Source organism: Cervus elaphus, chromosome 28 (genome assembly GCF_910594005.1).
Source record: "Cervus elaphus chromosome 28, mCerEla1.1, whole genome shotgun sequence".
In the NCBI taxonomy this organism is placed as follows: Eukaryota; Metazoa; Chordata; class Mammalia; order Artiodactyla; family Cervidae; genus Cervus; species Cervus elaphus.
This window is the reverse complement of record NC_057842.1, coordinates 42,824,350-42,846,870: the sequence shown is the minus strand read 5'-3', so window position 1 is coordinate 42,846,870 and position 22,521 is coordinate 42,824,350. Positions and strand designations below refer to the sequence as shown.

The following is a 22,521-nucleotide window of genomic DNA, read 5'->3' as shown; positions in this document are numbered from 1 at the left end:
GTAGGAACAGCAAGGAGCTTAGTGCAGCAAATGAGGTTAGAGAGATTGGAACACATTATACAGGGCCTTGTGGATCATTCTGAGGACTTTGAGTGAGAAGAAGAGCCCTTGAGGAGTTTTGAAAGTGATGTGATTTGACTTTTTTTTTTTTTAACATCTTTGCTGCTGTATTGGGAATAGATTGAAGGGCTGAGCAGAGACTAGCTACTACATTGATCAAACTAGAGACACTACATCTTAGAAGACACAGGATGAGAAATGGTTAGGTTCTGTATGATTTCCAGGCTGTTGGGATATAGAATATGAGAGAAATCATTGTTGATTCCAAAGTTTTGGCCTGAATATCTATAAGTTTGGAGTTGCCATCATCTATGATGTGGTTAGTGCAAGTTTGTCGGGAAGATCAGGCTCTTGGTTGAGGGCATTGAAACTTTGCCATTCTTAATAGAGGTTCAGGTGGCAAAAAGCAAATAGAGAGCTGCATATATATCTTTCACCTAGTAGGTATCTAATAAATGTTTGTTGAACAAAAGAACGACTCTGTTCATAACAGAATAGTTGTGAGGTCCCAAAAAGTCTATGTAAATGAAAGTGCTTTGCAGAGTCTATCATACTGTTCAAATCCAGAAAAAATAGTTTTGATAAAGTATTATACTCTGCAAGTGAGGCAGAGACTAGGAGGTATTTTTTTGTTTTCCTTTTAAAAGATTTAAAATATTGAGCCTAAAGATTGAGTCATTCACCCAACAAAGTTTGATGAGTTCTTAGACTGTATTAATATTATTATTAGTAGTAGTACTGTTTATTATTTGAAATTAATGAAAAGATGATTTAGAAAAAGGCAAGTTAGTCAGAGAAGTGTCTACATTTCCAAAAAGCCTAAACTTTTTGTTAACAAGTGATAGCAGAAACCAATACAGTGAAAAGAGTTAATGATGGCCACCAATTTTCCTATAACTACTATACTCAAATAGTTACCTTGGCATCAGTAAATTTGCAGACTTAAAAGCATATGAATTATCCCAAAGGTCAGATTATACCTTAGCCAAACAGGTAATTATTGCCTTCCTTTTCTCGCCACTCCTCCAAGAATAATATTGAAGGATCAACTTTCTACAACACAAAAAACATTAGAAGGAAGGTCTTCTACATAGCCATGGAAGAAACTGAAATAAAAAAGGAAATAGTATAAATGACTGAGCCATAACTCTACATAAGGTAATTTGGCCATCTGGTTCTGGTCTTCAGGTTCATCTTCTATGGACACAAGCATACATTTCAGACACAGGAACTGAGGGAGGGAAAGGGAAAAATATGTATGTCTATCTAAAGGGCTCAAACAATGAGTTGGGTATAGGGAAAGTGGGGGTGGGGGAAGACTATTTAAATAGCTGGTAACATTAGAGTCAGTGTCTTGACTCTGTTATTGCTTTCCATCAGCTTTAGAACTTAATCCAGTTGCCATTTCTTTAATGGCTCAGAAAACTGTGCTGTACAAGGACAGTGAGAAAGAAAGGTCTTTTCCAGTAAGGTGGATGAAGCATACCATATTAAGTTGTCCCTTTTTTCCTCAGAGGAGAATTCATTTTGCATAACAGGCTTTAGGAGCTAAATGCCAATAGAAGTCAACATGTAAATCTAAGCAAACTGTTTATTTTTTATATGTTACATGTAATTTTCTCAGCATCGTTTCTGTTTTCCACTGGTACCTATCATTTCACAAAAAATAATACGTTCACTTTTGGCACTCCTAGACAAAGGAAGTTCCTAATTATCAAAAAGCTTTTTGCCTAAAAAAATAGTAAAAAAGTAAACCAAAAGCAACCACATACCAGAAAAATGTTTAACAATAAAATATCTTCTTGATGGAATATTATGAACCATAGCTATTATTTAGAAATGGTCCTAGTTTTACTTATTAGAATATTTCTAAGTGTCAGCTTGAATATTTAAAAATCTATAATTGAATGAGCAACTCATTAAAGAGGAGTCTTTTCAGGGACTTTAAATATTTAATTACTGGTATACTTAAAACAGCACATAAAAACTGATACAGAGCCAGAGTATCGAAAGGGCCCACAGATACACTCCATCCACCTTTCTGATACTGACAATTAGCCATCAACACAAGTAATCATCTGCCCTGTTTACAAAAAGTAAATGACACATCCTCTGAGAGCCAGCGTATAATGACTGCTTAAAATTTATAGATAAATGGATTCTACCCAACAACTGATTACTGAACAAAGTTTTTATAAGACTGAATAGATAGGGAATAAAAGATTGGGACCCATTGGTTCCATAGTTTAAATGACCCATGAATATAACAACTAAGAAAAAAATACATATATATATAAAATAGCAAATGTTGGTAAGGATGTTGAGGAATTGTATCTTTTGTGTGTTGTTAGTGATAATGTAAAGTGGTGCAACTGCTTGTGTAAAACAGTATGGTGGTTCCTCAAAAAATTAAAAATAGAACTACCTTATGTCTAGCAGTTATATCATATGACCAGCTATCCTATGACCAAGGGCAAAGGGAAGCTGCAACAAGATGGTAGAAGGGGTGCAATCACATTTAAAATAAAACGTCATACCAGCCAGAGATGCTTGGAGGGCACAGACAAAACTTGGTGTGTACCAGGACCAAGGAAAAGGAGCAGTGACCCCCACAAGAGATGGAGCCATACCTGCCTTTGAGTGTTTGAGGGTCTCCTGTGGAGGCATGAGTCAGCAGTGGTCTGCCACGGAGACAGAGGCTCTAGCTGCAGCAGTCCTGGGAGGCACATCGTGAGGCATAAGTCCTCTTAAAGGAGATCAGGTTAGCGCCACTGCAAAGTCACCAGGGAGGCGCCAGGATAGGGGGTGGGGGGGGGGGGTGCAACTCACAAACTGGAGAACAATTATATCAAAGAAGTTCTCACGCTGCTACGAAAGTTCTAAGCCACACAAAAGACTTCCCAACCTGGGGATTTGGAAAAGAGACTGAGTATCCCCAGGAAACCTGACTCTGAATGTCAGCAGGGTTTGGTTACAGAACTTCCAAGGACTGGAGAAACAGAAACTCTTGGAGGGCACAAACAAAATCTTGTGCATACATGACCCAGGAGAAAGGAGCAGTGACCCTACAAGAGACTGAGCCAGACTTGCCTGTGTATGCTTGGGAGATTCTGGCGGAGATATTGTTCAACAGTAGCCTGGAATGGGGTCAAGGGCACTGACTGCAACAGTCCTGGGAGTCCCAGCATGCTGGCATAAGTCTTTGAAGGAGTTTGCCATTGCCATTGCCATTGTCCCTAACATAGTTTGGCCTCAGGCCAAACTACAGGGAGGGAACACAGCTCCTCCCATCTGCAGAAAATTGGATTAAAGACTTACTGAGCCTGATGAACTATGGACAGAGGTTCCTGACATTGTACAGGAAACAGGGATCAAGACCATCCCCGTGGAAAAGAATTGCAAAAAGTCAAAATGGTTGTCTGTGGAGGCCTTACAAATAACTGTGAAAAGAAGAGAAGCAAAAAGCAAAGGAGAAAAGGAAAGATATTCCCATTTGAATGCAGAGTTCCAAAGAATAGCCAGGAGAGATAAGAAAGCCTTCCTCAGAGACCAATGCAAAGAAATAGAGGAAAACAACAGAATGGGAAAGACTAGAGATCTCTTCCAGAAAATTAGAGATACCAAGGGAACATTTCATGCAAAAATGGGCTCAATAAAGGACAGAAATGGTATGGACCTAACAGAAGCAGAAGATATTAAGAAGAGGTGGCAAGAATACACAGAAGAACTGTACAAAAAAGATCTTCACCGCCCAGATAATCACAATGGTGTGATCACTCACCTAGAGCCAGACATCCTGAATGTGAAGTCAAATGGGCCTTAGAAAGCATCACTATGAACAAAGCTAGTGGATGTGATGGAATTCCAGTTGAGCTATTTCAAATCCTGAAAGATGATGCTGTGAAAGTGCTGCACTCAATATGCCAGCAAATTTGGAAAACTCTGCAGTGGCCACAGGACTGGAAAAGGTTCATTTTCATTCCAATCCCAAAGAAAGGCAATCCCAAAGAATGCTCAGACTACTGCACAATTGCACTCATCTCACACTCTAGTAGAGTAATGCTCAAAATTCTCCAAGCCAGGCTTAAGCAATACGTGAACCGAGAACTTCCAGATGTTCAAGCTGGTTTTAGAAAAGGCAGAGGAACCAGAGATCAAATTGCCAATATCCGCTGGATCATTGAAAAAGCAAGAGAGTTCCAGAAAAACATCTGTTTCTACTTTATTGACTCTGCCAAAGCCTTTGACTGTGTGGATCACAATAAACTGTGGAAAATTCTGAAGGAGATGGGAATACCAGATCACCTGACCTGCCTCTTGAGAAACCTGTATGCAGGTCAGGAAGCAACAGTTAGAACTGGACGTGGAACAACAGACTGGTTCCAAATAGGAGAAGGAGTACATCAAGGCTGTATATTGTCACCCTGCTTATTTAACTTATATGCAGAGTACATCATGAGAAATGCTGGGCTGGATGAAGCACAAGCTGGAATCAAGATCGCCAGGAGAAATATCAATAACCTCAGATATGCAGACGATACCACCCTTATGGCAGAAAGTGAAGATGAACTAAAGAGCCTCTTGATGAAAGTGAAAGAGGAGAGTGAATAAGTTGGCTTAAAGCTCAACATTCAGAAAACTAAGATCATGGCATCTGGTCCCATCACTTCATGGGAAATAGATGGGGAGACAGTGGAAACAGTGTCAGACTTTATTTTTTTGGGCTCCAAAATCACTGTAGATGGTGACTGTAGCCATGAAATTAAAAGACGCTTACTCCTTGGAAGGAAAGTTATGACCAACCTAGATAGCATATTACAAAGCAGAGACATTACTTTGCCAACAAAGGTCCATCTGGTCAAGGCTGTGGTTTTTCCAGTGGTCATGTATGGATGTGAGAGTTGGACTGTGAAGAAAGCTGAGCACTGAAAAATTGATGCTTTTGAACTGTGGTGTTGGAGAAGACTCTTGAGAGTCCCTTGGACTGCAAGGAGAACCAACCAGTCTATCCTAAAGGAGATCAGTCCTAGGTGTTCATTGGAAGGACTGATGCTGAAGCTGAAACTCCAGTACTTTGGCCACCTCTTGCGAAGTGTTGACTCATTGGAAAAGACCCTGATGCTGGGAGGGATTGGGGGCAGGAGGAGAAGTGGATGACAGAGGATGAGATTGCTGGATGGCATCACCGATGGGCATGAGTCTGAGTAAACTCCGGGAGCTGGTGATGGACAGGGAGGCCTGGCGTGCTGCAATTCATGGGGTCACAAAGAGTCGGACACGACTGAGCAACTGAACGGAACTGAACTGAGCATGGCCTTGCTCACCAGAACAAGACCCAGTTTTCCCCCAGTCAGTCCTCCCCAGTCAGAAAGCTTACACAAGCCTCTTATCCTCATTCATCGCAGAGGAGACAGAATGAAAACCACAATCACAGAAAACTAACCAAGCTGATCACATGGACCACAACCTTGCCTAACTCATTGAAACTATGAGTCATGCTGTGTAGGGTCACCTAAGATGGACAGGACATGGTGGAGAGTTCTGACAAAATGTGATCCACTGGAGAAGGGAATGGCAAGCCACGCCAGCATTCTTGCCTTCAGAACCCCATGAACAGTATGAAAAGGCAAAAAGATATGACACTGGAAGATGAACCCCCTAGGTCAGTAGTGTCCAATATGCTACTGGAGAAGAGCAGAGAAATAGCTCCAGAAGGAATGAAGAGGCTAAGCCAAAGCAGAAACAGTGCCCAGTTGTGGATGTATCTGGTGGTGAAAGTAAGTCTGATGCTATAAAGAACTGTATCGCATAGGAGCCCAGAATGTTATGTCCATGAATCAAGGTAAATTGGAAGTGATCAAACAGGAGATGGCAAGAGTGAACATTGACATTTTAGGAATCAGTGAACTAAAATGGACTAAAACAGGTTAATTTAATTCAAATGACCATTATATCTACTACTGTGGGAAGAATCCCTTAGAAGAAATGGAATAGCCCTCATAGTCAGCAAAAGGGTTCAAAATGCAGTACGTGGATGCAGTCTCAAAAACAGCAAAATGATCTTGGTTTGTTTCCAAGGCAAACCATTCAATATCACAGTAATCCAAATCTATGCACCAACTAATAATGCTGAAGAAGCTGAAGTTGAATGGTTCTATGAAGATCTACAAGACCTCCTAGAACTAACACCAAAAGAGATGTTCTTTTCATCACAGGGGACTAGAATGCAAAAGTAGGAAGTCAAGAGATACCTGGAGTATCAAGTAAGTTTGGCCTTGGACTACAAATCAAAGCAGGACAAAGACTAACAGAGTTTTGCCCAGAGAAGGTGATGGTCATAGCAAACACCTTCTTCCAAAAGCACAAGAGGTGACTCTACACATGGACATCACCAGATGGTCAATACCGAAATCAAACTAATTATACACTTTGTAGCCTAAGATAGAGAAGCTCTATACAGTCAGGAAAAATAAGACTGGGAGCTGACTGTGGCTCAAATCATGAACTCCTTATTGCAAAATTCAGACTTACATTGAAGAATGTAGTGAAAACTACTAGGCCATTCAGGTATGACCTAAATAAAACCCCTTATGATTATACAGTAGAAGTGATAAATAGATTCAAGGGATTAGATCTGGTAAACAGAGTGCCTGAAGAATTATGGACAGAGGTTCATAACATTGTACAGGGGGCAGTGATCAAAACCATCCCCAAGAAAAAGAAATGCCTTACAAAAAGCTGAAAAAAGAAGAGACGTGAAAGGCAGGAGAAAAGGAAAGCCGTACCCATCTGAATGCAGAGTTCTAGAGAATAGAAGGAGACATAAGAAAGTCTTTTTCAGTTAACAGTGCAAAGAAAGAGAGGAAAACAGTAGATTGGGAAGGACTAGAGATCCCTTCAAGAAAATTAGAGATAACAAGGGAATATTTCATGCAAGATAGGCACAATAAAGGACAGAAACAGCATGGACCTAAAAGATATCAGAAGCAGAAGATATCAAGAAGAGGTGGCAAGAATTCACAGAAGAACTATACAAAAAAGGTCTTAATGAACCAAATAACCACGATGGTGTGATCACTCACCTAGAGCCAGACATCCTGGAGTGTGAAGTCAAGTGGGCCTTAGGAAGCATCACTACAAACAAAGCTAGTGGAGCTGATGGAATTCCAGCTGAACTATTTCAAATCTTAAAAGCAGATGCTGTGAAAGTGCTGCACTCCATACGCCAGCACATTTGGAAAACTCAGCAGTGGCCACAGGACTGGAAAAGGTCAGCTTTCATTCTAATCCCAAAGAAGGGCAATGCCAAAGAATGTTCAAACTACCATACAATTTCACTTATTTCACATGGTAGCAAAGTAATGTTCAAATACCATCGAGCTAGGCTTCAACAGTGTATGAACATAGAACTTCCAGATGTACAAGCTGGATTTAGAAAAGGCAGAGGAACCAGAGATCAAATTGCCAATATCTTAAATCATAGAAAAATCAAGGGAATAAAAAAAAGAAACACATCTGCTTCATTGACTATGCTAAAACGTTTGCCTGTGTGGATTACAATGAACTGTGGGAAATTCTTAAAGAGATGGGAATACCAGACCACCTTACCTGCCTCCTGAGAAACCTGTATGCAGGTCAAGAAGCAACAGTTAGAACCAGACATGGAACAACAGACTGGCTCCAAATTGGGAAAGGACTACATCAAGGCTGTATATTGTCACCATGCTTATTTAACTTAAATGTAGAGTACATCACCGGCCTGGATAAATCACAAGCTGAAATCAAAATTGCTGGGAGAAATATCAATAACCTCAGATATGCAGATAATACCACCCTTGTGGCAGAAAGCAAAGAGGAATTAAAGAGCCTCTTGATGAAAGTGAAAGAGGAGAGTGAAAAAGCTGGCTTAAAACTCAGCATTCAAGAAACTAAGATCATAGCATCCAGTTCCATCACTTCACGACAAATAGATGGGGAAACAATGAAAACAGTGACAGACTTCATTTTCTTGGGTTCCAAAATCACAGCAGATGGTGACTGCAGCCATGAAATTAGAAGACACTTGCTTCTTGGAAGAAAAGTTATGACAAGCCTAGACAGCATATTAAAAAGCAGAGACATTACTTTGCCTACAAAGGTCCGTATAGTCAAAGCTATGGTTTTCCAGTAGCATATGGATGTGAGAGCTGGACAATAGAAAAGCCTGAGTGTGGAAGAATCGATGTCTTCAAATTGTGGTGCTGGAGAAGACTCTTGAGAGTCCCTTGGATAGCAAGGAGATCAAGGTAGTCAATCCTAAAGGAAATCAGTTCTGAATATTCATTGGAAGGACTGATGCTGAAGCTGAAGTCCAACACTTTGGCCACCTGATGCGAAAAACTGACTCATGGAAAAGACCCTGATGCTGAGAAAGACTGAAGGCAAGAGGAGAAGGGAACGACAGAGGCTAAGATGGTTGGATGGCATCACCAACTCAATGGACATGAGTTTGAGCAAACTCCGGGAGATAGTGAAGGGCAGGGAAGCCTGGTCTGCTGCAGTCCATAGGGTCACAAACAGTTGGACACAACTGAGCAAGTGAACAACAAATGTCTAGCAATTCCACAAAGAAAGGATATGTAGTCTGTGCAAAGGACCTGTGGCCAGAGAAGCATGGTACCCAGAGGAAATCAAAAGAATACATGAATGGCTGGGACACAGTAATCCAGGTGGAAAGTGGTATAAAATGAAAGTAACCCAAGGTTTCTCAGTGTTGGCACTATTGACATTTTGGGCCTGATAATTCTTTACTGTGAGAGACTGTCTTGTACACTGTGGAATATCTGGAAGCATCCCTGGCCTCTACCCACTAGATGCCAATAGCATCTCCCCCAAGTTATAATAACCACAAAGTCTCCAGACATGGCCAAATGTCCTCTGAGGGCAAAATCACATTTGATTCAAAACCACTGGAAAGAGATAGGCAGGGAGCAGATCATGTAGGTCCTTTTATGGAGTTTTGTTTTGTACTCTGAGCAATGGGAAGCATTTAGAGGCTTTAGATGTGGGGTTGTTTTTTTTTTTTGGGCTTTTTTTTGGAGGGGGGGGGGTTTAGATGTTAAAAGGGAGAATGGATAACATAATCTAAGCTCCATTTCTAAATGATCCTCTGCTAGTAGTGAATAAAATGGAGGGGAGAATAAGCCCATGCCAGAAGGAAAGTGGACAGACCATTTAACAGACTAAACCTGTTTAAAAGCTGCTAGACTAGTTCTAGTGCCAGATAGTGACAGTTTGGATTAGGGTGGTGGGTGGTGGAGATGCAATTGGATGGATTTGAGACATAGGAAGTAAAATCAACAGGACTTAGTGATAGATTGGACATGTAGGGTGAGATAGAAAGAGACATCTGGAATGATTCGTGCTAGAGGAAGTAGATGGGTGGTGGTGGTATTTACTAAATGGGGAAACTGGAGGTGGCCTATGTTTGTGGGGAAGAGCACATGATTTGATCATATTAAATTTGAGGGGCTTTTGAGATGCCCAGGAACAGATGCTAAATAGATAATTGCATATGTGGGTCTGCAATTCTAGGAGGTCTGGATTGGAGATATAAACTGGGGATCAAATGGTCTAAAGATGGTTATCTCAGCTGTGAAAGTGTACAGTCTTCAAGTGAAGGACTATTGGAAGAAAAGATGGAAGTCCTAGGGGTTTGAGTGTGGGCCACTATTTGATGACCTGATAAAGAAGAAATGGCTGAAAAATTGGTGGTAGCAAGGAAAATGTGGAATCCCAGAAAGCCAGCACAAAAAGTGGGTCAGTAAGCAGGGAATGCTAAACCATGTCAAACCTTCCTGAGAGATTACATAAAGATAACTATAGAAAGTCTGCTGGATGGTCCTTGATGGTCTTTGTAAAAGTGGTTCAGGTGGCTTGATGGAGACAGGAGCTAGATGGGAATGGGTGAGAAGTAGGAGGTGAGGAGAAGGAGACAGATGATGTTATAGGAGGGGTTGGACTGTGAGAAGGAGGGACATAAGGTGGAACCTGGGGAAGGGTGTGAGGGTGTTTTAAAATAAGAGGGCCAGGAGCGTGTATCAGAGTCAGTTGGAAAATCTCTGGTTGAGATGAGTTGGATGTCCAAGGAGAAGAGATGCTACAGAGCAGGAGGGAATGACCTTTGGGAAGGGGAGTGTAATAGGCCCCTACAGTGCAGAGGGAGCAGTAGAAGAGGGGCAAGTGTGGTGGGTTTGTGTGTGAATGGAGAAGTGGAGGGGCATCAGCTGAGACTGAGGGAGGCTGGACATTGGGAGTGAGGAACAGGGTAGAGGAGTTTGAAATTATGAGAGTTATTATGAGAATAATGATTCCTAGGAAGCAATAGGCCCTTGCCTATTTTAAATTTAAAAATAAAATTATGATTGGACTATTCGAAACTTGTGTTAGTTTCCTACGGTTGCCATAACAAAGTACCACAAAGTGAGTGGCTCACAACAGCTGGGAGAGAAATTTATTCTCTTAGATTCTGAAAACAGTCCAAAAATCAAGGTGTCAGCAGGATCATGCTGTCTCTGAAGGCCCCAGGGGAAAATCCTCATTACCTCTCCGACTTCTGGTAGTTGCCAGCAATCCTTGGTGTTCCTTGGCTTATAGATGCATTACTCCAGTCTCTGCCTCTGCCTCCATGTGGCCTTCTCTCCTATGTGTCTGTTTCCAAATTTCCTCTTTTTACAAGAACACCAGTCATTGGATTGAGGCTCACCTTAATCCAGTATGACCCCATCCTACCTTGTGTACATCTGCAAAGACTATTTCCAAATAACGCCACATTCACAAGTTTCAAGTGGACGTGAATTTTGAGAGGACACCAAGTCATAAGACTGTGTTAATGCATTTTAGAAGTATTTATAAGATTAAGAGAAATAGCTGATTATAGATCTCAAGGGCCTCATATACATGTGAGGCCATACATACACATATGGTATCATATGCAACAAACCTTGTAGTGTCTCCACTGTCCCCGTGTGATAGATGAAGAAATGGAGTCTAAAGTCTCAGTGACTTGCTTAAAGTGAGGTCCTGGCAGGGTGCATGCGTGCTCAGTTGCTTCAGTCATGTCAGAATCTTGTGACCCTAAATGCTGTAGCCCGCCAGGCTCCTCTGTTCATGGAATTCTCCAAGCAAGAATACTGGAGTGGCCATGGATGGGAATGGCAACCCACTCGAGTATTCTTGCCTGGAGAATCCCATGGACAGAGGAGCCTAGTGGGCTACAGTCCACGGGGTTGCTAAGAGTCGCACACAACTGAGCGTGCATGCATACATGATGATGAAGATGAATTTTCTATTCTTACTTAAAGCCCCAACCACCAAAGCCATGCTTTTAATCTGGGTATCGCATGGTACCTTATGTCACGTGGTGAGACCTCAGAGAAGCAAGCAAATAATAAATTGTATTTCTAAAAAAAAAAAAAAATGTTCTTTTCGCTGAATTCACATTCTTCATTAAAAATTTTTTTTTAAATCACGTATTTGTTTTGTTGCCATTACTATTGGAGTCAGACATAAAAAATATTGCCAAGTGTGATAATGAGGAGTTTACCATATATGTTTTTTATTAGAATTTTATGGTTTCTAGTCTTACATTTAGGTCTTTAATCTATTTTGAGTAAGTTTTTAATATATAATCTAAACTAATGGTCCAGTTTAACACTTTTGCATGTGGCTGTTCATTTTTCCCAATAAGGAAAAAAGAACTAAAGAGATTGTCCTTATCTCATTGTATATGAATGCCTCTTTTGTGGTAAATTAATTGGCCATATATGTGTTGGTTTATTTCTTGGCTCTATATTCTGTTTCATTTACCCAATTTTTTTGTGACAAGGTCATACTGTTTTGATTACTATAGCTTTCTAATATAGCTTGAAATCTGGGGTGGGGGGGTGAAGAATACTGGAGTGGATTGCCACGCCCTCCTCCAGGGGATCTCCCCAACCCAGGAATCAAACCCACATCTCTTACACCTCCTGCAAAGGCAGGCAGGTTCTTTTACCACTAGCACCACCTGGGAAGCCCAAGGACCTAAACACAGGCACTCTGGCTTCAGAGACCACCTTCATCCCTTGGCTCTATTGTCTACCTTTTCCCAGATAATCCTGAATTAATTATAAAATTTAAGCAACTGGTTAATCTCTCCATCTTAGGAACTACTCTTCCCTAACATTTGTTGTTATCTTTTTCCCTACATATAGCTAGCTCTTTATACATTCATCGTGTCTACAGCTCCATGCTGACAGCCCACTGTGTGGGAACAGAAACCTACCATCTTGTCCATTTGAGCTGGCAACATATTTCTCTCCCTGTTCTGGTAACTTCCAGGCTTGGCTTTCTTTCCCAGGTCCAGAGCATCCAATTCATGGAGTTCTCAGAAGTGGAGAACCAGGATGATTACTACAGCATGGATGCTGGTTACATCCACACCCAGGACCAGCAAGGAGTGTATGTCATGTATGATGAAGCCTTGAGTGATCTGAAGGACCTAGAGACAGAACTGCTGCTTGTGGCCAGCCATTACATTGAGAGAGAAAAAGGTCAGAAGTCAGATTTTAAAAAATCAACCAGACAAAAATCTACCTATCCAAACAGACAAAAAACACTAAGGGCTCTATTTAACACCTCCCACCTTAAACTATAACACACGTATAATAGTATTGGAAAATCCAATAAGCATTTATACCTCCCCAACACACACCACTCTAGAAAAGATAAAGTTTTGTTTCCAGCTCAAGTCCCCCATTTGTTGGAAACTGTAACTTGGTTATAGTTCTTATTGTTGTTTAGACTCTACTTGTTGCCCAGTAGCATTCCTGCATTACATACTAGGTTCAGGGCCCTGAGGGAAGCAAAGTAAGCAAGTGAAATTAATGACTTTTTTCCTAAGTGACAAAAAAAGAAATAATTGACCTTGGGGAAACTGCAGTTAGAAGCAGAGATATTTCTGAGTTCCTAACAAAAAACCACCAGGATGCAAGACCTGTCTAGGAAAATGTCAGACAAGCTCCAGAGGGAGAAATCATTAGTCAGGGTAATCAAATAACCCATAATCTGTATTCTGTCTTTCTTTTGGCATCACTCAAATTTATCCAGTTTTAGGAATCGAAGAGGTAAGAATATTCCTGTTGGAATAATATGATGACATTAGTATTCTATTTGGAAAGAAATTAGAGTTTCTAGATGAATTGCAATACCTAGAGGAAAATTTAGCAATAGATTGTGCTATTTTGTAATATATGTAGACTTTAATTAAGGATAATTCATGTTCATATTGTTATAAAATGCTGCTCTAAGACTGTTTGACAATTAACCTTTCAGATCCCAGACAGAATTAATTTAGTATTAGATTGAATTCTTTGTTCTCCCTTTGCCACAGACCACTTGGGATCTGAATCATGGGATGCAGTGATGACATCCAACATTCCAGGGCACCTAATTTCAACTTTTAGCTTTTATCTTTACTGGTGATCCTAAATACCAACGCATCATTTTTGCTGATGTTAATTTATAATATGATGTGACTGTGTTTAGCTACTAGGAACTTACTTTGACTGAAATACTTAGGCACATGAGTATGTCTCACTGAGCTAGTGAGTATACGGTCATTCATTGTGAAATGATTTCCCAACTGCTGCTGGGGAAATTCCTGACCAATGGCTTTCTGTTGTTCAGTACCCACCATATACTTGATAATCACTAAACCTGAAAATCCCTTACTTTTTAATATTTTATTCTGAAACAGACTGTTTAAAATTTTAAGCAATAATAATGCTGTCAATGAAACTTACAGTACTATAGTGGGAAAATATTTTAGCTGAATAATGGCAATGGTTACCCTTACTGATTTAAGTTAGTAATTAGCACAATTAAGAAATACCTTAGAAGTTTCCCTGAAATTTTTTGACTTGGTTGGCATCAACTGATACAGCAGTTTAAACTAGGTTTGTTGTTAAACCACCAGGAAACTGTTTTTACAGAGGAGAAATGTATGTTTTGCTTTTAAATTACAGGTTTGAGGAGATTTTAGTAAATCTTTCATGTTAACTGAATTTTGGTTTATATTTCTAAAATTAGTCTTTTTTTAAAACTAAAAGTAAAAGCAAAAACCTCTGTTGATCTAGAAGTCAGCAAGTATGAACTTAAGGCCTACCTAGTCTTGCCCATGTCTCTTTAGCCGATTATTAGGAATCCCAGTTACCCCTTCAGTGTTTTCATTCCTGAGGCGGAGCTGACAATCTGAGGGCGCCATTTCTACTAGGAATACCTCTGTAGTGAGGCCTGTCTCTAATCATTTTCATCCTTTTCTCTCCCAGGTCACAAAGAGGGCAGCAAGTCACATATTGACCAGGACTGGGGATGGACCCATGCAGGTGTGGACAGATTTGCTGTGCTGTATGACATGTGGACTTGGGAAGCAGCTCTTCTAGAAAGCAAGCGCCAGGTATTTTTGCCTAGAAAACAAAACACCTATTAAAAACATTCTTATAAAACCCAATATATTTTTTTAAACCCCATGGGTCTTGCAGGGCAACTCCCAATGAAGTGAATAAGTATTTTAAAAATCTTAGCTAGTTGTAAGTATATAATCAATTTTATGTTCTTTACTGTGCTTCTTTGTTACAAAAAAATAAAACGTGAAGGATATGGCTTCAGCTTAAGGGAAATTTGTTAGAGGGCTGTATAATTTAGGCCCTTTATGACACGTATGCTTTTAGTGAGAAGGCGTGATGATTCCATTCGTGTTCATTGTGCTGTCAGGGACGGGCCTCACTTTGCTAAATGCAGACAAACCAACAGACCTTATTATGGTCTTTAGAAGGGTAGGCCACACGTGGGTGGGTGAGAGCAGTTGGGCAAGGATTTCCAGAAATGGAAATGATAGGATTTGAAGACTAGATGTTGGCATGAGAGAATGAGGGTGGAATTAAAATGACTTCCTCAAGCTCAGGGAGGAGGCTGTTAACTGAAACAGAATGAAAGAAGAGGGGCCTCTTTAGAGGGAAAGGTTTTTTTGAGTCTAGGACACAAGGCATGTGAGGAGAGTTTGCTAAAACCCAGGTGTGAATGTCTTCCCAGGTGGCACTAGTGGTAAAGAATCTGCCTGCTAATGCAGGAGAACTAAGAGACATGGGTTCGATCCCTGAATTGGGAAGATCCCCTGGAGGAGGGCATGGCAACCCACTCCAGTATTCTTGCCTAGAGAATCTCATGGACAGAGGAGCCTGGCAGGCTACAGCCCATAGGGTCGCAGAGTTGGACACAACTAAAGCAACTTAGCATGCATGCATGAATGTTTTATGGGAGCTGTAGGTTTGAAGTTCAGGAGCAGGTATGAGCTGAGGTATAAATGTGGAAGTCATACCATAGTAATGTATCAAAATGAGTAGTAAAAGAGATGTCTGAAATGGGTCCCTGAGAACACTTACATTTAAGGGGAAGGTCATGGGACAAGAATCCATGAGAAGAACAAGGAGTCGCCAAAGAGACTGCAGCAAAAAGAAAAGGATAACATTAGGAAATCCCACAGAAAGAAAAGAGTCTTAATTAAGAGAGGATTATTACCTGTGTGGAGAATAGTTGAAACATCAAAGAACAAGAGTCCTAAAAACCAGACAGTGGGGTTAACCATCAGGCAGTCATTGTTAGCTTTGTAGGAGTCTCTCCAAAGAGTAGCAGAGATGGGAACCAGGTTACAGTACACTGTGATGTGGTAAGAGGATGTGGAAGTGGAAATTTTTTCTTTGAATTGTTTTTCTAGTAGAGGGTTTTACCATTTCATCTACTCTCTGGTCTGTTACTCATGGAGATGTAGATCATCCAATTTTGGAAAACAACTGGCTAGACTTACAGGGTGCAAGCTGTAGCTTTGAAAATTGTTCCTCTTTCCAAAGACAACTGACCTCTAGAGTGTGCATCCGGACACTTGATCTGTCGATTAGAAGCTTACTGTGATCTACTGAGTAAATGGGCGATTTAGCCTCATAGTATAGAATCTGGAGAGGCTGCATTAAATGTAAGTAATACAAAATCCTCAAACTTGACATGTTTATTGGTCCAGACATGAATTGTAAGCAGTACCCCTTTTCTGTGCTCTCCCCACCTCTGTTTTCAGTTCTTCTAGGCTTCCTATAGAGGACTTGATGGTAGAGAAGAACAGAAGGCAGAGAGTAATAAATAAACAAACCAATTTCTCCTCACTTTGGCCTAGTGTTCATTCTGTACTAAGTTACCAGGGCTGTCTACTAGTTTCTTCTATGGTACATGAAAATATTTGAACTTAAAACGACCATTGAAAATAATCTCCCTCCTTTCTACAATGAAAATAAGTTCCCTATAGAAACTGACTTATCTGTGCCAAAAACTGGAAAATGTAGCCTTCCAAATCAATTTCTGGAGTTCCAGAAATTGTCAAAAGAGCCTATTTTTAATTGATAAACCAGACTTTTATCTAGAATACAATTGATTTCCCCCAGTACTGATTCTACTGCTAAGTGTCTTCAGCTGTTTTTGATTGTTAAATATATTAGAATTGCTAAAGTTAAAAATTGCTCAAACACATTAGGTTGCCTTAAATCCTTCAAGTAACCATATTATATAAACTGCTCATAAAAATAGAGCTGGTATGAATTTAGGTGGATTAAGAGACTCAAAAGCCAGGCATCAGCTGTGCCAGTTCCTAAGTGACATTTATACCAACTGCTAATTCTCTCCACAGCCACCAGAGGACACATTTTCAGGATAATTTGAATTAGTGTTTAGAGCAGTAAAAAAAAGGCGGGGGGGTGGGGGGGTGGGGCAGAAAATTCTGTGACAAGATTTTCTCTTTTACACTTTCATTTGACCTAAAGTGCTGTTTTTAAAAGTTTTTTTAAATCCAAGAAATAAAAAGAGGCTTAGGTTTAAAAAAAAAAAGTCTATAAACACAGTATGGTTTGAGGTTATTCATTCAGGCTCTTTTCTATTTTCTCCAGTATTTGATGCCTACCATCAGTGTGCACCACACATTATTTTGCCTGCAAGTTGGCCCTTGACATACACAGGTGACATTTGACAGGCTAGGAAGACTTCTTAGACAAATGCCAGTCCAGAGTTCAAATGGAAATGAGCCAGTTAGCAAACAGATAATAAATAGAACCTGTGAGGTGTAAAGATCACAGCCCTACCCCTGATGAGAAAGAATTCATAATAAAATTATGCAAAGGGCCATCTGAGAGCTTTTCAAGGTGGAGGGCAAAGCTTGAAAAAAGGCTTGTCAATTTAAAAAGAGCCACATTTTCCTTGTCAACAACTGGGGGTGCCAGGTAAAATACAACAATATTTGTGACACAAAAAAAACCAATATTTGTTTATCGGCAATTCAAATTTAATTAGATGACCTGTATTTTTATTTGTTAAACCTGGTAATTCTACCAACAACAAAGTGATGATGGCAATTTAGCACCTACCTCTGCAACCTGGTATCACCAGATTGGAATCACTATCAAGAACCCTCCCCACAATCTTCCCCTGCCAAATAACCAAACAATAGGGCTCATTGTACAAAAACAGGTCACAGCAGTACAAATTCTATAAACCAGCTCCTGGGATTGCCCTGGTCCAGCCAAAAAGGTTTAAATTCATTGAGAATGACTAGGGAAGTTACTGTTTCTTTCCTAATCTTCCACTAGGCTATTGAGTGACAGCCTTCTTAACCCATCACTCCTTTGTTCCTGCTTTGTCTTCTGCTATTTAATAACTGAATGCTATTCTAGAGAGCTCTGTAGTTGGAATAAGGTCATTTAGATCACTCCGCTGGCTTCATTTTCCCTGAGGCTCACTTAAAGACAAGGGATCTGCACCTTTCTTCATTTCACACTCTGAGGTGTGTGAGTTTTTAACTTATGGAGCACACTCTGTGTCCTAAGCTTTTAGCTTCTTCTGGTGTTATCCTTTGTATACTAAGGTTGACCCAAGTTCCCATGGACCAGTGTTTCTCAAAGTGCATCCTACAAAACTGGATGCTAAATAAAGTGCCCCAGGCTCTCCCTCCTTGGGCCTTAGCATTGAATAGCCTTCAGACACTGGACATCTATTGCTAAGGCAGTATTTGATTCCTAGGCTTCTATTGATTCTCAAGTGTTTGCCTTCTTGGGAGCCTCAGGAGTTATTATTCAAGATGGAGACACTCCTGGCTTTTCCTACCACTTGGGTTCCTTTACGTCCTCCTGAGCTGTTGCCACCTATATTCAAGCAGTGCTTACACCCTCTCAGTTCTTTCTGGTCTTCATTCTTAGCTATGGACTCCACACAATGATAGGTGCTCTTTATCTCCTTTTAGGAAATTCCTTAGTTTGTTAAGAAGTGGGCTGGCTCCCAGGCCTCAAACCACCAGGAAGACCACTACCCAAGGAAACAAAAAAATGCTCTAATGCGTCTCAGAGTGTGCTTGGCTATCAGGTTGGCAAAAATTGCAGACTCAGCAATCCACTCCTTGCTGTCAACTACATGAACTCACTGGGCACACCTGTGTCTTTGGTGCTACAGCCACCCTGGGAGCTGAGGCCTTTCAGAAGCATGAAGCCTGCATTAGAGGACTGGGTCAGAGAAGACTGAGGAGGGGCACGTCGAGCTGAAACTCTAGGGATGATGTTGGATTATTTGGGCAGAGGAAAGGAATTCATTGCATTGTGAGACTGGTGGGAGCAGAAGTTCAGAAGCTTTCAGCCAGAGTTGATTGTGTCCATCAGGTGACATAGACTCAGTGTTTAGTCTGTCCGAGACCCGGGAGCTGTGACATGCCGAGGGGGACCTAATGTCTGTCACTCCAAATCTTTGTTGTGACGAGACAAAAACCAAGGAGCATACACTCGCCTGACAGTATGGGACGGGGTCTCCAAAAATAAGTGTGTTTAAGGCCTATGAAAGTTTTAAAAACAACCCAAAAAGAGTAACTACGTTGTTCAGAACTACTTGCATATCAGCTCTTAGGTATCTGTTTGGGATTCCAGTCCAGTGAACTCTGAAGAGCTTTTTCTGATTAGCACCATGACTAACTATACACAAATAAAATTTACACGCAGAACAGAAATTCCATAAGTTCATAAACAAATGTAAAAACAAAATAGCATATCTTTCTGAGTTTCTTCAACAGTTAGTGTGGAGAAGCCTCCTTCAGTTTTTAGAAAAGACTTGTGAACTCTAGTAAAACAGAAGCTTCCTGGATGCTCTTGAGAGTTCTGTACATAGGCCCTTCCTAGTGGAGTGTGTGGAGAAGGAAATGGCAACCCACTCCAGTGTTCTTGCCTGGAGAATCCCAGGGACTGGGGAGCCTGGTGGGCTGCCGTCAATGGGGTCGCACAGAGTCGGACACGACTGAAGCGACAGCAGCAGCAGCAGCAGTGAAGTGTGATCTGGAATAAATACCTTTATATTTAGAGGGGACTTGCATCTTCCACTTGCTATTCTAACCCCTCCCCCACCATTTCTACCTATGTGAAACTTAAATAGGCAAGCTATTAAAGAGAAGGCGTCATAAATGGGGCTGATGATGTAGAAGAGGGGTGGAGGCTACCTGCCTACCTTTGGTAATAGAATGAAACAGGGGGAGGAGAGTGGGCCTGTGGGAAAAGGTGTTGAAGATAAATGATGAAGTGACACTGAATGCCCTGTCTCAGTGGAACTTGTAATTGTTAGATGTTGTATTATTCATGATATCACTCCCCTTTTATGTGTAGAGAGCAGAGGAGGGGGGGACAGAGGTGCGATGAGTGCTTTTTCCCTCGCCCTCCCTAACTTGGTCTGTGCTGCTCCGGTGCTGCGGCTGCCCACCCAGGGCCGGTACCCAGAGGTGCAGAGCTGTCTCTCCTATTGATGGTGGGGGGGCTTTCCAAATCATGGAAATTGTTGGGAGCTCACTCTCTTCCTTTGTGGGGCCCTGTCCCCTGACTATAAACCTTATTTACAGCTTCTTGACAGTTACTTTGAAGCCTACCAGCATGCATTGGACCCAGAGGAGAGGTTTGCCTTAGCACAAGTGATCACAGACATCATGCACAGGTGCCCAAGGTTTGACTTCAGTCATCCTTACTTCATTAAGGCCTACCGAGAGGAATGCACCTGCCTGAGGCTTCACCTGCAGCTGGTGAGGGGCATCCTCAACCAGCACGTGAGTATATTTGGGTTTTTTAAGATTCCATGTGGGAAGGGGATGGAAAACACAGGTCAAAACTGAAAACTGTATTTTCCTTTCAGTACCAATTCAGAATCTGGGTTTTCTAGGACAGCATGTACACAATGTTTATTTGTAAGCTTATTTGCATTGTTGAATTTCAAGCATAACTACGGTCTTAAAGGGAGGTTTCCAATCCTAATTACATTTAATGATCCACAAAGAATTGGCAACCTATTTTCATTCAATCACAGTTCATCTATAGTGAAAGGACTAAGCCTACCCCTTTGTAAGACATTAAATGTGTAAAATTATATTTATTTTTTAAAAGGTTGCAACTATTTCTATAACACTACAGGAAATGGTCACAGTCTATGGCTTCCAGGGAAAAGCTAATACAGTTCGTTAGGCCTGCTTAGAATTTTTTCCTTGTAGTCAATTATTTTACAGAAAGTTTTCTTGTGCTTCTTAAGATTGCCTAAAGCTGGTTGCCTTTGCTTTTCCTGGCTGATCCTTGCCTGAGACTAAAAAACAATCATGTCTCTGTGTGAGGGAATCCCTAAAACTCATGTCTGGGCGAAAATTAGTCAAATAATGAAGATACACAAAGGGCTGATGATCTGTTCTTCTCATGCCAAGGCTCATAACTCACATCCATGGGAAAGTCTAACTTTTCTAATTTTAACTTTTATGTGACATTTCTAGATAGAGTGTCAGCGTGAGTATGTCCAGAGGCTTTGGCAAAAAGGCCATCCAGATGCTAGCAATACATTTGGACTTCCCCTTAACATCATTTGCAAACAACTCATTTCCATCAACAATAGCTGGTAAGTTGGTGTTGTCTTTAGACATTTTACATTTAATTTCTGGATAATTAAAGGGTATGTTGTTAAGTCTACTACTATTCTACAAAGCACCTCTCAAGTATTTGGTGATGAGAGAAGTAAATATAAAAGTCATAGAAGAGGGATTCCTTTGTGAACTCGATATTGATTCACTTTGCAAATAAGGAATAGGAGGCCAGAATTTACACTTATGCCCCTGGGTGCAGAATCTTCATTCCCATGAGAAGTCCTAAAAAACCCAGTTGCTCTTAAAATGCTGTCAAAGGATTTATTAGAGGTGCCATACAAGTCAACATATATGAAACATGGATGTGCTTAAAATTTTTTTAAAGGAATTTCTTTTTTCTAGCAAGTGTCAGCAGAAAGGTTTCTGCAGACTCATCTTGTGACCCCCACCCCACCGCTTTAAGTAGTAGATTGAATTTCCTGAGATCACCTGGAGAGAGTACATAAGGTCACCTCCTTGATATGTAGTGTGATTCACCCTTACAGTGCCTTTCCAGGCTTTGAGGGTACAGAGGAACCAAGAGGCTGGTGACAGGCTCCAAGCTGGTCTGGAGCCTGTGTTCCATGTAGGTATAGAAAGGCCCTTGACTTGACTGATACTATATCCTTTATTTCCAAAGGGATAACCCACAGACAAGTGTTTTATTATTTCTGACCTCATTCATTTGTAAAATATAACGTTTTTATGGCAAGCACGAATGATTCCAATAGTTGTATACAGAACTCAAAAACCATCTTCATTATCATTTTGGGAAGAAAAAGGGATCAAGAATCAGGTGAAAAATAGAAATAGTAATGGAAGGTATTTGTTTAATATTTAGACACTTTGAAGTCATCTTGTTCTCAAATATTTGGCTAATGAAATGTTGACATGTTTTCCATATACAATTTTAGATTTTTTTTTCTATTTCATTGAGATACAATTGACATACAGCACTGTATAAATTAGAGCTTGCCAGATGGCACTCTTGGTAAAAAGCCTGCTTGCCAATGCAGGAGACATAAGAGAGGCATGTTCAGTCCCTGAGTTGGGAAGATCCCCTGGAGGAAGGCATGGCAATTCACTCCAGTATTCTTGCCTGGAGAATCCCATGGTGGGCTACAGTCCATAGGGTCGCTAAGAGTCCGACACAACTGAAGCAGCTTAGCACGCACACATATATAAATTTAAGGTGTACAGCATAATGATGTGATGTACAATGAATCTTATTCTTACTGGATTTTAGAGTAAACTATGTCTTAAAAAAAGTTAATATTAAAGCAAAAAGCATGTTGTGTAATCTGATGGGCTCCCTGGACAGCCTCTAAGGCCCTGTTGAGCTTCCAGTTTTTTATAATGCCCTGGGTTGTAAGACTGTTTTATTGGTCTTGAAAAATATAAGATCTGGAAACAGATTAAGTTCTTCACCATGTAAAATTGTCATTAAT

At 40.7% G+C, this 22,521-nt stretch overlaps 1 protein-coding gene across 1 annotated transcript in view; it reads left to right on the top strand.

Moving 5' to 3' along the window:
* The window catches only part of LOC122685359, a 185,834-nt gene that overhangs the window by 73,160 nt on the left and 90,153 nt on the right, over positions 1 to 22,521 (top strand). The window contains exons 16-19 of the mRNA XM_043890064.1: positions 12,440 to 12,632; positions 14,409 to 14,536; positions 20,039 to 20,239; positions 20,948 to 21,069. Of these exons, the coding sequence (XP_043745999.1) occupies positions 12,440 to 12,632; positions 14,409 to 14,536; positions 20,039 to 20,239; positions 20,948 to 21,069 (644 nt within the window). The remainder of the gene's footprint in view (positions 1 to 12,439; positions 12,633 to 14,408; positions 14,537 to 20,038; positions 20,240 to 20,947; positions 21,070 to 22,521) is intronic.